At 39.7% G+C, this 13973-nt stretch overlaps 1 protein-coding gene across 1 annotated transcript in view; it reads left to right on the top strand.

Annotated features, from left to right (window-relative positions):
- The window catches only part of PCNX2 (pecanex 2), a 160394-nt gene that overhangs the window by 62794 nt on the left and 83627 nt on the right, over positions 1 to 13973 (top strand). The window contains exons 16-17 of the mRNA XM_071549557.1: positions 6566 to 6675; positions 8927 to 9023. Of these exons, the coding sequence (XP_071405658.1) occupies positions 6566 to 6675; positions 8927 to 9023 (207 nt within the window). The remainder of the gene's footprint in view (positions 1 to 6565; positions 6676 to 8926; positions 9024 to 13973) is intronic.

Raw genomic sequence — 13973 nt, 5'->3', positions numbered from 1 at the left:
AGAAAAATTAAAAAGTAGGTATTATTTTGGGATATATCCACAGAACAGCATACAGTGTTACTCAAGGTAACCTTCAGCATGAGAATATAAGCTCTGAGAATTGAGACTAATAGGCCTGTGCTGAAATTCTGTGCCTTGTCCAGACTGATTTTGCTGTTGAATTATATTGTACAAAACCAACTGAGAGTCTTTTTAAAAAGCAGCTGTGGTATAGACATATCATTAGTTCAACTTAATAATTCTCATGGATTTTTGTTCAGATAAGTTGCCTGAGGAAAATTATTATACAGTATTCTCAGTTGAGAGGTCATGCTGTGACCTGCAGACAAAGTTTGGCATGCCTGACAAGTACATCTGGCCCTGCCACTCTTTCTGAATGACCTTGCAGCCCATTTGACATCACATGAACAGAAATATTTCTCTCTCATGGCTAAAATGCACATACCAACTAAAAGCGACCGGACAGACCTCAAGTCTTTTCTAAGCAGTGAGTGTTCAGGTTGGATCAGATGGCAGGCTGCTGTTGTTTCCCATCACAGGACCTGATCAGAAATGTATGACATGGTTTGGGGAGTGGCTGCACACTGCCCACCTGGCAGACCCAGGGTGTTTTTTATGTGGCCAAATATGCACTTTTCACACAACTAAAATAAGGGACAGTCTGTTACCAGGGTCAGGCAAAAGCTCTCCACAAGATGACGGTACCTTGTGTGTGAGTTGTGCAACTTGGACACTTGGAGGAGGAAGAGAAATGTGTTGTTTGGAGGTGACTGGGAAGCAAAGGGGTTCCAGCTGCTGTGGCCAGGTAATTGAATCCCCTCCTTCTGGTGCTTCTCAGCAGCTTTGCCTTGGTTGATATTCGTGTGGAGAAGCTGTGGGTCTGCAGCTCATTGGGACCTCCTCTGCTCGTGCTACTACTGGGATGATCAGTTTTCTTTTTCTGTAAAGCTGTCAAGTTAAAAAAAGAAAGCCCAAAATTGTTGACAGTAAAAAGTACAGAATATTGCATCTAAAATTATAATTTCTCCAGAAAAACCCGGAGCACAAAATAGCTGATCTCTCTTTGTTTGAGACCTTGAGGACTGATGGACAGGACTCTCACTGTTCATCACTGTTGTCAGTCAAAGCAGTGTACTGGGAGTGGAGCAGGTTTACAAGTCCCTGTCTGACCTAGCTGTTAAGCAGAAGTAGTTCCCTCTGGTGATGGTGTGAAGTCACATGGATAGATTTTTGCTTTATAGTCATGTTACCCCAGTGATGTAAAGGTGGTCTGGCTACAGCCTCCAGGTGCTGTGAAGCACCTCTTGATACACTTTATGCAATGGCACATCCCTGTCATGAGTGCTTGAACACCAGCTGCTTATCTGGCCTTACATACAACAATACTGTGAACTTGATTTCAGACAAGCAAGTAGATAAATGTCTTAGCTTCTGAAGTGCAAAGACCTGAGTTTCTCCTGCTTGCTTTGACAGTTCTTTGTCTCTTAGGCCTCTGTTAAATGATATCACTCCTTATTCCAGTTCTTTCCAGATCCTCTATGAACTTTCATTTACTTTTGTTTAATACAAAGCTCTCAATCCTAAGCATGGTTTCATCAGCTTCTCTGGTCATTTCTTGGATTCTTATACCTAATAGCAGCAATTTTTCAGCTCACTACTTTTTTGAAGTTACTGGGTAACTGAGTGTAGTTTTAAATTACCTGTTTGCTTCAGCCTGGCTTTATTTCTGACCTTGTCTTCAGTCCTGTAATCTTCAATAGAAATTGACAGCTGTAATAGATACCTTAGCTTTGATGTATGAAAGGGTTTTCTCTTTTTCCAGGAGGAGGTATTTTTATTTACAGATATTACATCCATCAGATTGGAGACATGAGAGCTTCTGTGCTATCTTTTTCACTTGACTAGAATTGCACGATTTGTGCTGATTTGTGTCTCCTCCATCTGTTTTGTGGTCTGGGCCCAAATATTTAAGAGATTTTTAAAAAAAAAGTCAGGTATACCCTCCCACTTTTTCCACAAATATTCAATCTGGAATTTAGCCATTCTTGTATCAGTCTTTAGCATTCCAGTGTTCCAGTGTTTTGCTGTGGGGCAGGAGAGCACATCCCTGAATGTTTCTGGAATCAGTCAATCTTTGTCTTCTGCCTTCTGTTCAAATCGGTTGGTTTGGATTTGAAACTTATCCAAAACCAGTTAAGTACTTGTCATCCAGTTTTTTTGGTTTTTTGTTTTTTGGGGGTTTTTTTTTTTTTTGAGCAACTTGCAGTTTATCTTCATCAGCCTGGGGAAAAATCAGATTTTTGGGCTTGGGTCAGAAAAATCAAACTGATGTGAATGTGTTCATATGTGACACAGATGCTTTTTCCAGCACTCTGTGAGTGTGTATTTTTTAAAACGTAAGTTAGATAGTTTCCATTACCTCATACCTGAAGAAAGTATTTTCTGGTAGCTTATTTATCGCTCCAATGAACAGTTACTAAAAATCCTATGTGGAGTTTAAGCTGTTCTCAGCTCACATTGATGTAGTTTGGTTTTTTAATGTGTTTTAAACTCATTAATGAGAATAGCAGTGCTTCTTGATTCCCATTTTCAATGATGCAGTCTTCATCTGTGTACTAATAATTTGGAGACATTTGTCTTAGGCTTTTATAGTGGGAAAGAGTTGCAAGCATACATCTCCCTTAATCTGCTAAGACTGCCCAAATAAATTTCTAAACAGCACTGAGCAGGGTCATGTGTACAGACAGAATTCCCCGGTGTGTAAGTGACTGAAAATAGACATATAGTACTATTATACACCTTTGTTTCTACTGCATAGAACACTTCCAGTCCTCTTGGAGGCTTTGAAGGCTGGGCTCATCAATTTTATGTTCTTTCCAGTTTTGGAGAGTATTGCCAAAAACCGTGAGTTTCGGTAAGTGATGTTTGAAGTCTTGTCAGTCTTGCACTGTGGATGTAACTTCAGTAGCTATGCTCTTAGTCTTCTGTGTATAATAAGGAAGTATTTTCCAGATATAAGAGAAAAACTACATTATGCCTGTAGAATCCAACAGTCCCAGATGGCAGCTGGGAGTGCAGCAGAGAAACAGAAACAATATTGCTTGGAATAGGCAGTGATACCTGTATTCTGGTAGCTTATCACTTGTCAAGTTTTTGAAGATCATCTAGGGAAGTAATGTTTTGTTTTCCATGGATGATGGGAAGATATGGCTGGTGGATCTCTCTTCCTAGAATTTCTCTCTAACCAGTGTAAAACAAGGCTCATTAATTCACATTTTTGCATTGTTAGTGTTCACTGAAAAATGAGTATCCATGGCAATATAGTGTTAAGCTTATCATTAACTTCATAGAAAACACATTCTTACTATGTTCTTATGTGCTTTGGGGGCACGGAGGGTTTCCTTTTACCATTTCTTTCAGCAAGTCAGTGTTTTAGATGTTCAGAAACAAGATGATAGTGTTTCTTTCACCATCACATGTGTGGAATGGCTGACCATCAACACGTCCTGCTTGTGGCTTGATCTGTGAGCAGTAGCACAGTTCCACGGTGGGGTGTGGACATAAAAAGAAAGACCAAGGAAAGATTGAATTGTATGGGTGTTGAACTAGGTGACTTTTAAAGGTCCATTCCAACCCAAACTATTCTGTGATTCCATGAATAATGATGAAATCATGGCACAGTGGAAAATCTGGTGCATGAAAAGCAACTGGAGTTTGCTTCCAGTTTTAACAGGCAAGTCGCTATGCCATCACCTTCACCTTCAATGATGCTAACACTACAACAGTCTGAAAAGTCTTTGAAGAGTAGAGAGGAATACTCTGAAATAAAAAAAACCCCAAACCTAACAAGAATTTCTACTTAGTACAAATGGTTCTCCATTCAGAGCACTTTTTGTCTCTGGAGTAGAACATATGATTTATTTGAGCATATCTTTGAAAGATAAGTGAGCTACATGCATTTTTTTAAGGGAAGAAAGAAGTAAAAAGGATAAAAAATGTAGGACAGAAAACTACTATCACCACTTTTTGAAAATACATTTGCTGTTCCACCTCTGGCAGTGGTAAAAGGCTCATAAGTTCAAAGACACCTTTATCTTCCTTTCTAATGGATTGTTTTGGGATTAGGTGATTCTGTGGTTGGGATGAAACACCCCCACCACTGGGTCTGTTGTAACTCATCACTTTCATCCTTAACCCTGTAACTCTGTTTCACTTGTTTTAAAAATGACTACGTGAGTGTTTGCATCAAAGTCAAAACTGTATTTGAAACCACTACGTGTCACCTCAACCCAATGAGGTAAACTAGGAAGTCAAACTCCCTGTCTAGTATGACAGATAATACCAGCTTCCAAGACTAAAACCTGTCATTCCTGTTTTCCCACTGTGAAGAATCATTGTCCAATTATCAGCTATATTGGTTTTTTTTCATCTTTTTAATTTAAAGCTACCAGACATCATTAGTGGGGGAGGAAAATGACAAATTGGAGCAGGGGACATCACACTGTTATCGGAGAAATGACACCTTTGTTCATTCTCATCTTTTGTACAACATTACATAGCATTTTTCTGGGAAATCATGCTCTCTAGGCACATAGCAAATATTGATGCCTGTCCTACCTGCCTTCCTTGGCTCCCTGATGTCTCAGTTTTGATCAGGCACTGACAGTTTGGAACTGGAGCATAGGCCAGCCAAATGCAGAAGCTGTGTGTAATAAGCAGAAATCACAGAAATAAAGTGTTCCTGAGACATTAATGTGGAGATTCAGCCATGTACAATTTTAGAGTAGAAACAGAGCAGAATGTTTTTTCAAACTGGCTACTGGTATATTTCAATGCCAGAAATATTGCTTGGCTCCTCATAATATTTTGCTTTCAAAAGCAGTTTCAGGGAAAAGGGGCAGTCATGTGCTAGAAGCCTCTGGGTAGATCTGTACACAGTTGTTTTGCCCTGGAAATACAATGGATCTTTGATAGGCTGTGATTCAGCCATTTTCTGAATGTTTTGGCTTCAATTAATTTTCTTCAGTGTTTTGAAGAGTATGAATTTATGATGGGAAATTAAGCATGGGAAAATTTAATCCAAAATATGTTTGGCCCCAAAACCGAGAACAATGTCATGAAGGGTGGGATTGTATGGTAAAGTTGTTGAATAAATGGTACAGGATTCTTTCAATAATGCCATGTAACTCTCTCTTTTGTTTGTAATGACTGCTTTTGGTAGGATTTTTTGATAGAACAACACGGTTCTGCCTTTCCTCTTTGTGATGTTCAATAGTGTGATTAAGGGGAAGGTGATTCTTGGAATTAAAATTTCATTTTTGTGATAGTACTCTTAGAAGAATGAGAATTTCAGTGTTAAAATACAAAACCCCATGTGGCAATGGGGTGGATGTTTATCACTTAAAAGAAAATTATTTTGTCTTACTCAGGTATTCATTGTGCCTGAAAGAAATGGGGTGTTTCTTAACATGAGTCAGCTTTGTGAAGAAATCATGCATATCACTGGGCAAAATAAGACTAATAAACCTACTTTATCCTCTGAAAATATTGGACCTGTACTATTTGTGAGGTTTTTAAAGCAAGAGATATGGTGCAGAAGATGTTTTGTTTGTACTAGCCTAGAATTTCACTGATCCTACAAGCATTGTTTCTCAAAACCTACCTAGAAAGTGCTCTGTTGTCAGGATCTGGCAAGCTCACCGTTGGTTGATCAGGTAGGAGTTGTGTGGAGGCATGGAACACATCTAATAAGTGAAATGGCTATGAATTTGATCCACCAAGTTTCTGTGTCTTTCACAGACAAAATTTGTGTTCTTTACATCTAGGACTCATCCCAAATTTGTTGCTGAGGACTTCACAGTTGAAGTTAATCTTGATAAGTGTTCCTTCAGCTTCATATTCTTTCTCTTATTATTTCTAGCCAATTTTACCTATTTAAGTTACTCAGAGAGATTTTCTCATCTTGGTTATGTTCAGAGTGTGCTGGCGAGTGTGTCAGTTGTGTCTTCTTTCCCTGCTCGGAGGTGTCGGGTGTGGTGGCGAGCTCTCTCCCTCTCCACTGTGTTTCCATCCAGCCAGGACCTGGATGTAATGTACAGAGCAGCAGAAAGATGTCAAAGGTGCCAGAACTCTACCCCACTGCCTGATCTAGGTGATATTGGCATTTGTGGCATGCAATCTGGCTACAGGTCAAGTAACTGCATATCCGTTTAGCGTTTGGATAAATACAGTGCAGTTGATTTCACTCAGATCTCATTTTAATGAGAATTTTCCTCTGGTGTTTCATTAAAGAGGAAAGAAAACCTGCCTTTCATGTGGCTTCCTACCTAATTGCTGATTACAGAGGAATTGCATAATATGAGCACAAAAGATGCCTTTAATTGCAGGGGTTTTTTTTCACAGTAATAAACTCTGATATGAAAAAGGATTTTCAGTCCACGGTAGATGTACAAATTTAGATGCTGTGCATTTGACATTGCATGTGTGGCTTAACCTACTTAATTTTTTCTTTTTAAGTTCTGCATTCTTAACTTACCAATAGTTTATTTTCTCTCATTCTCTTCAGGAACCCTGGGATGCACAGCACATTCCAGCACTGTTCTCTGCTTTCTGTGGTCTGCTAGTTGCACTTTCTTATCACCTCAGCAGACAAAGCAGTGACCCATCTGTACTGATGTAAGTTGCCTGTAAATGTTATTTATTGATTACTCTGTGCAGCACATAACCAGAGTGATGCCTGGGTTTCAGAAATTCCTCACTGTGTCTGCATGGTTGGTATCAGTTCCGTAAATAAATGAAGTGCTGCAGTCAGATTGCCAGTAAGGCTGGTGCTCTTTAAACAGAGCTCTCCAAATTCTCTGAAGCAGACTTCCCTCTCTGGACATTCTGTGTGCGCTAGGTTGGGTGACAGTGATTTCTTTGAGGGGTGCTCAGGCTACTGGAGTTGCAGAATGTACATTGAGTAGCACTATGACTAGGAGAAGGGACATTTGATATACTGAGAAGATGGCTGAATTCCCACTCTTGCTGAGGATTACCGTGGCTCTGTGTCAAATTCACTGCTTCCTTTTCTGCTGTGGCACAGTCTGCTAGAGGTAACTGAGGAAAGGAAGTGTGTGTTAGGAGCCGACATTGCAAACAGGGGAGATCCAGGGCAGAAGTCCCAACAATGTGATCTGCAGGTTGAGGTGATGTGAGAGAGAGGGAGGCACAAAGATCCACAGCTCAGGGGCCGCAAATGCAAGTTTTCCTCTGAGGAAACTGTGATATATGGGTGTTAGGAGGGCTCTGCTGGTGCACAGGCAGTGCGGCAACTACATATATAGCTGTGTGGTTAAGTAATGAAGTGGGTTTCTTGCAATCAGTATCACCAAGCCCTCTGGAATTCTGCTGCAGAGACAGCTCAGTTTTATCCTACAACAGTGCAGAAGGCCTATGAGGAAACCCACAGATTCTCTCCTTTGATTCATGGGGGTCTTGTGTATGTCTTGAGGTGAGTTGAACTCAGTGATCATTGTGGGTCCCTTCCAACTCAGAATATTCTGTGATTCTGTAACTATCTGTGATTCTGAGGCTCTTTAGGGCATAAAAATTATAGGAGTCATATGGTAAGTCAGTGTGGTAGGATGCACAATTCTGTAATGCAGGAGAGAGAAGGGAAAAGTGGAGGGCTTTTTAGGGCATTCAGAATTGTATTTGAGTAGAGAAACTTGGGAAATGGACAACAACAGTGATGAGGAAGGAAAATATATAGAGCACTAGTAGGAAATTGGAATCTCAGTAAATCTTGTTGAAGAGCTGAAAAATTCTTTCTTTACCATCTAAAAGGTTCAGGGAATGTGATATTTATATGTTACTAGGTTTTGTTGTGACAAAGCAACAAGAACTGCTTGCATCTATTGCCATTAACTTTTCCCAAAGCCTACTGTGTCTGGCACTGATGTCAAGTAGAACTGGATCAAGCTTTTTATGAACTGGATCAAGAGTTCATCAGCTGTTACAGTATGGAACTTGGGTATGGAAGGAGGTGAACTTGTGTGCTGTAGTAGGGAGATTTCTTAGCCTTGGAGTAAATATACACAGCCAAATTACAAATCAGCATGGACTTGTGACCTCTTTTAGTTTGAAAGTATTTAAAGTGGTTTTATTTTTCCCCACTCCCCAGGAAGGACACACCAATTCATTAACTTCTTTAATAAAGCAGAAACTTGTCTTCTTTGAAACTTTTTTTAAGGAAGTAATCCTAAAGCATCAAATCCATTTTAACTTGTAAAACTAGCTTCCAATTTCATAACATTCTTCATGAAAACTTCAGCAGCTGAAATGGTTGTTAAAAATTTAATATTAGGAATACATGTGCATCAACATCAAATGTTTATTGTGCAATCATAAAAACATATAATCCTCAAAAAGAAGAGGTTTGCGATTTTTTAAAAACGGCTCTGAACTTAATTAAAGGAAGTTAAGGGGATTGGAAACAGTATTTAAGGGATAGCCTGTGGCATAAACTTCAAGATGGAGGAGGACATAGCACATAAATCTTGAAGAGAGGATTAATATACACTTTGTACAGAAATAGCTTCCTTGGCATTTTTAACCTGAGTCTTAAGAACTCTCATTTCAGTTTCAGCTTGGTTGAAGCATTAATAAAAGGTGTAAATGCAAAAATACCCTTTCTGCTCATTCCTCTAAAGGACTGAGACACACTGATTGGGCTGCTGAGACTCCTCAACATTTTGATGACGAATTTATACCCTCATCACAGGTAGAGCTGGTTTGTTTCAATGTCCAGCAATACAGAGATAAGATAGCTAATGCATATGTGAGGAAGGAAATCTGAGGATGTTCTTCTTCCTCTACCCCCCAGGAATATTCATATCTGTTAGACATGTTCAGAAGTGTCCTAACTAGGTTTTTTTTTAAACAGGTCTCTTATTCAATGCAAATATGTCCCTCACTATCTACGCCAACGATTTGAAGATACATCAGCAGATCCACTCCCAGAAAAAATGAGAGAATCTGTGGTAAGCCTTTTTCTTTTATTACTTTCTGTTCACAGCTTCCTCTCATCCATTTTGCCCATTGATAAACCTTCTAAATATTCTCATTTAATAATTTATATTCCTAAAAGCACAGAAAATGGGAAGAGAAGTTCATCTAGATCTTCTTTGCAGCGAGGTCAGGGCAAGAAGGGGGCTACACGCAATTTTCCATTCTGAAGGGTTCCTCTGAAGGGCTCTGCAACACTGATTCTTTAATATAGTTCATGGGAAATGCACTCTTAGAGCTTGGGGAATGGGACAGCTCTCATCCTGGTACTCAGAGCTAATGCAGATTCTGTGCATAGAGTTGCAGCCTGGCAATCTCCTATATACAGGGTAGGCTGGATTGTTCAAGTGTTCAAAAAGGTGAGCAGTCCTACCAAACTCCCTGTCTGTGTTTGAGAGGAACAGGATTTGGCCCACTGAATTAAGTGTGTTTAAAACAGCCCTTATTCTTTATTTTTCTAGGATTAGGTCTTGACCTTGTTTTCAGGAATGCCTTTTTCTGTGCCAGGAAGTACTCTTGGCTGTGTATCCTCCACCCTAGCCAAGCCAGGTGGAGCACACTGTCAGACTTGGCATCTAGAGATGGAAGAAGCATATAAAACTGGAGTAGTGTGGGAAAGGGAGGTACATGGCTGGTGCCAAGCATTGCTATCTCATCACCTCTTCTTTGCTTGGCAGACTATTTACTACTGTCTGGCACATAGGTCTAAGTTTGTGTCAGCTTATTTCTTACTTCAGCATAAACATCTGAAGTGACCCGTCTGCCTTTTATGTCTTTTTATATTAAAAAAAGTTTGCTGTTTCTCAGTGGAGGTTGATCTTATAAGGAGTTCATGTGGGAAGATCATCAAGTTTCCAGTAATGTTAAGGGGTGTTTGACATTTTTTAGAGTCATGTGAACTGTCCTGCTTTTCTGGCTGTTGAACAGCCCTTCCTCCTGACCACATCCCTAACACCTGGCTCCAAGCATTTACAATCTAGGAGTTATTCCTAAACTTCTCAATGCTTGCAAAAGCAAGGGCCATTCAGAGAGTCTCTGGAAGATAGAGTGCCTTTTTTGACCCCTAGAGTCCATAGTGCCTAGTGTGGTAGTTGGCCTGGCTTCCAGATGTCCCTTCAAAGATATGCATCTCTCCTGTATATCTCCAATCATTCCATAGGCATTTTATAAAGTATTAACAGCCTACATTCAGCATAGGAGTTGATGCTGTAATGCTGTACTACCAATGTTTTCTAGTTTTCTTTGCTAAGTTGCTGCTTAGATTGTCATTTTTACCATGTTATTTTGAACTGCTTACTCTAATAAGGCCCACCTAAGATTAAGTGATAGGGCTATTTCATGCTGCTTTTATTGAGCTACAGTTCCTTGCAAACTAAACTGTTTGCAACAGGATGACACTGGAATATGAATGTCCATCTAGTAACAGAGTAAAGCATAAAATATTTCTGTTAAAATTTTGCTGTATTCTGTGATATTTCTGGTGTGTAGGTTATTGCTGTGGTTCATTGGCATTCGATTCCTGTACATGGGGACTGTATGGCAGATATAATGGAAAGCTTCTTGTTCCCTTGTAGTTCTGTCTTTTGCTGATAGTGCCTTTCTTGGAGCAATACAAGGTCTGATCTCATCTGTTCTGCAGATGGAGCTCAGCCAGGGGACTGAGGCAGTTACTGCAGCTGTCCACTTAGCTGGGTTCATTTCACAGTGCAGAGGGAAACCTTGAGCAAGGCTTCAACATACTGGGGGAAAAGAAAGCCAAAAGAATGAACAAATTTGCATCCAAGATCCTGGCTGTATTTTCAAAATGAAGTCATGCTGCAGACTCTCGAACTATTTGTGAGTCAGTGATGTGAACAGGGTTCTGTTGTCTTTTACTTGTTCAGCTGCACTTGGGCCCTTGAGACGCTGGGGTGGAAGATGCCAAAGTGTAGGGAGGTCTGCTCTGGGATTTGCCAGACATAGGACTTCAGTTGTTCTTTTTACAACATCTCATTTCTACATGTTTTGCCACACTTTCTTAGCATTAATTAAGTGGGATTCCTGGAACCTTTTGCTCTCCAGGATGTACCTGGTTTGGGGACTTGGCACTTTTCTGTTCTGTACATTTGATACTCCATGCTGCTGCTGCTTTCCTTTAGTATTGCTGGAGCTTGCTATTTCTTTTCCTTTGGTTTAGTTTTTATTTTTTTTTTAGTATTTTCATCTCTGTCTGGGCTTCCTTCAATCTGTATAAAAACTGCAAGTAAAAGTGTTTGCTAGTAATATTAATTAGCAGTGCTAATTCTCCCCACTGGGAGATCTCCTGAAGAAAGAGAGGGCAATTTCTGATTAATGTGGGCTCTTTGTCTAACCCCTGTATTATTCGGTACCTCTGTCTCAGTTAAACACTAACCAGTTTGCCAGGAGCCTCCCATTGCCATCTTGTAGTGCAGTGCTAGTAGAGCAAGTAGGAAAGAACTGAGGCAGGAGAAAATGCATGTGCATCAAGTTTGAGGAGCACAATTAAGCCATAATCTCTACTGACTTGCTTCAACAATAGCAGTCATGTTTAGGATGTAGGACTCGGCTGACTCTTCAAAGGCAATTTTAAATAATTGCAAACAGTCAGAAGCTGGGTGAAACCATGTCAATATTAGGAGGAGATTTCATGGTGGTGGTTCATTTCTTCTTCTCTGCAAGGAGAGTATTCCTAACTCCTTGTCAGTAGCAAGGGATGGCAGGATGCAACACAACAGGCAGCCTTGTCTTGGTCTATATGCAGACACAGGGTCTACATAACACAGCATTTAAGTAAGACCCATTTTAATCAGAAAGCCTGAAATGTACAGAACCAAATCACCTCCCCAAGGAGCTGAAAGCAAACAAGGTTAATACTGAAAATTAGTGTGTTGTATTCTGCAGCGACTTTGTGTTAATTTTAGGAATAATAAATACAACATCTCTAATGTTTAGTTATATGACCTTTACTCTTTTCCTTTACTTGATTAGATGTGTAAGAATTGCCAGCTTTGGAAGCCTGAATTATAAAGCAGCTGTGATGGATAATTGACCATTCAACTTTGAGAATGGAGCTTCCTACCATTATAATTAATTTCTGTAGGCATCCACATGGCTGATTACTAGATTAAGCAGTGGCCTGAGGGTGATAATGTGCTACATTAAAACTCAAGCGTCCTTCCTGGTCTTTAACACAAATATTTAGATAGCTAATAAAAGGACTTGTGCAAAGCTCCAAAAATATAATTGAAAATAGTGGTTGGATTTGATGATCTTAAACATCTTTTCCAACGTAAACAATTCTGTGAATCTGTGATAATAATTAAAACAAAATATAGAGTGCCACTCTAATATATTCTGCTTGTGAAATCTCTGAGGCATCAAATGTAGCAATGTTGGTGTGGGGTTTCTTTTTCTCCTTAAGTGTAAAATGGAGTAAAAAAGACAACCTGCTTTCAGTTCAAATCATAACAGTGAGTAACTCTCACTGCAGAGGTTTAAACTCTGAATAGAGCTGAATTTTTCTGTTTTGGACCAATTTTAGTGAAGGATTCAGGCACCACGTTGTAGGGCTATTCAATATTCAACTCCTAAGTGCCTGGTCTTGGGAATAACATCCAAAACTGTGCTTTAGACAGTTGGGTATAAAGAAGAGAGAAACAGAGAGAACAGAGAACTCTGGGGAACAGAGTTGCATCCAATGTAGGCACATGCTTTGCAGGAGCTAGCTGCCTTCCACAGGAAGGGTGGAAGCCACAGATCCACCCCGAGCAGGCTGTAGGTGGATTCCCAAGGTTTTCTCCTGGAAGGTAGCTCTGAATCCCACTAAGCGAGAGAGATCACTGCCCAGGGTCAGCCATTTCCTGGGGGGCCCTGAGCACTAGGCAGTGACACAAAACAAAAGCAACCACTGCTTAGCTTTGTTTTAAAAGGAAAACCTCTGAATTTTGTGAGAAGTTTGAAAGCTTTGGCCACATCAAGAAGGAGCTCCTGTGAGGACCATTGTGCAAGTCAGCAGCTGAGCAGTATGTTTAGATTTTGAAGCAGTTCAGTGCAAGGGCAAAAGGACAAGCCTGGGCACATATGATACTTTAAACACTGTCAATACTGCTAGAATTGGAATACAGTTGTCAAATTTGGATTTGAGTATCTGAATAATAATAATTTCCCTAAAATACACTGGCCTTTTTCTGTATGGGATTGTTAATGTGTCAGAACCAATGAGAGCACTGTAAGGGCTATTGCAAAATGAAATATGGGAAAGGTGGGAAATACAAGTCCTGTGCCATATAACCTGTGTAATACATTCTCTTTTGAATGAAATGTTTGAAAAGATTCTCTTTGGTGACCTAGCATGAAATGGAAATTTAGGGCACTACATCTCCCAAAAATGTCCATTGATATCACCTCTGCTGATTTTACAGCTAAATTCTTAATACTTGATGTTGTTCTTAAAATGGCAACTTCTTCAGTCACTTGATTGTGAGAGAAAGCAGTAATTTTAGGAGTAATCCTTTCTGATTTAACAGAAGAGCTTCTGGATGATTGGAGTGTGTTTGTTGTTCTTATAAGCTTGTTTTAGACTGTTGAGGAGTTGGATTCAGCTGTGCAGAAAATAATACTTGATCAAGACTTTTCATACAATGTATTCACTAAAGGGCTGAAATAGCACCATATAAATTTAACACTCCTTAACTTTCTCAGATGCCAAATTTTACAAGCTAAATACTTGTGCTTTACTTAGATTTTGTGTGCAACATCTTTAAAAGTGTCTGGAAAGTTCGGAAAAAAGCGCTTCTATTGCATGCATTGGTAATAATTCCCTTATTCATTTTTCTTGGACCATGTTTTTTCAGTACTGATCCACATTCTAAAACCACTTGAGTTAGAGATGGATACACAACTTGCTAGTGAGAGGTTTGAAGAAA

This window comes from Pithys albifrons, chromosome 2 (genome assembly GCF_047495875.1).
Source record: "Pithys albifrons albifrons isolate INPA30051 chromosome 2, PitAlb_v1, whole genome shotgun sequence".
NCBI classification, from domain to species: Eukaryota; Metazoa; Chordata; class Aves; order Passeriformes; family Thamnophilidae; genus Pithys; species Pithys albifrons.
This window is presented reverse-complemented; position numbering and strand designations above follow the sequence as displayed.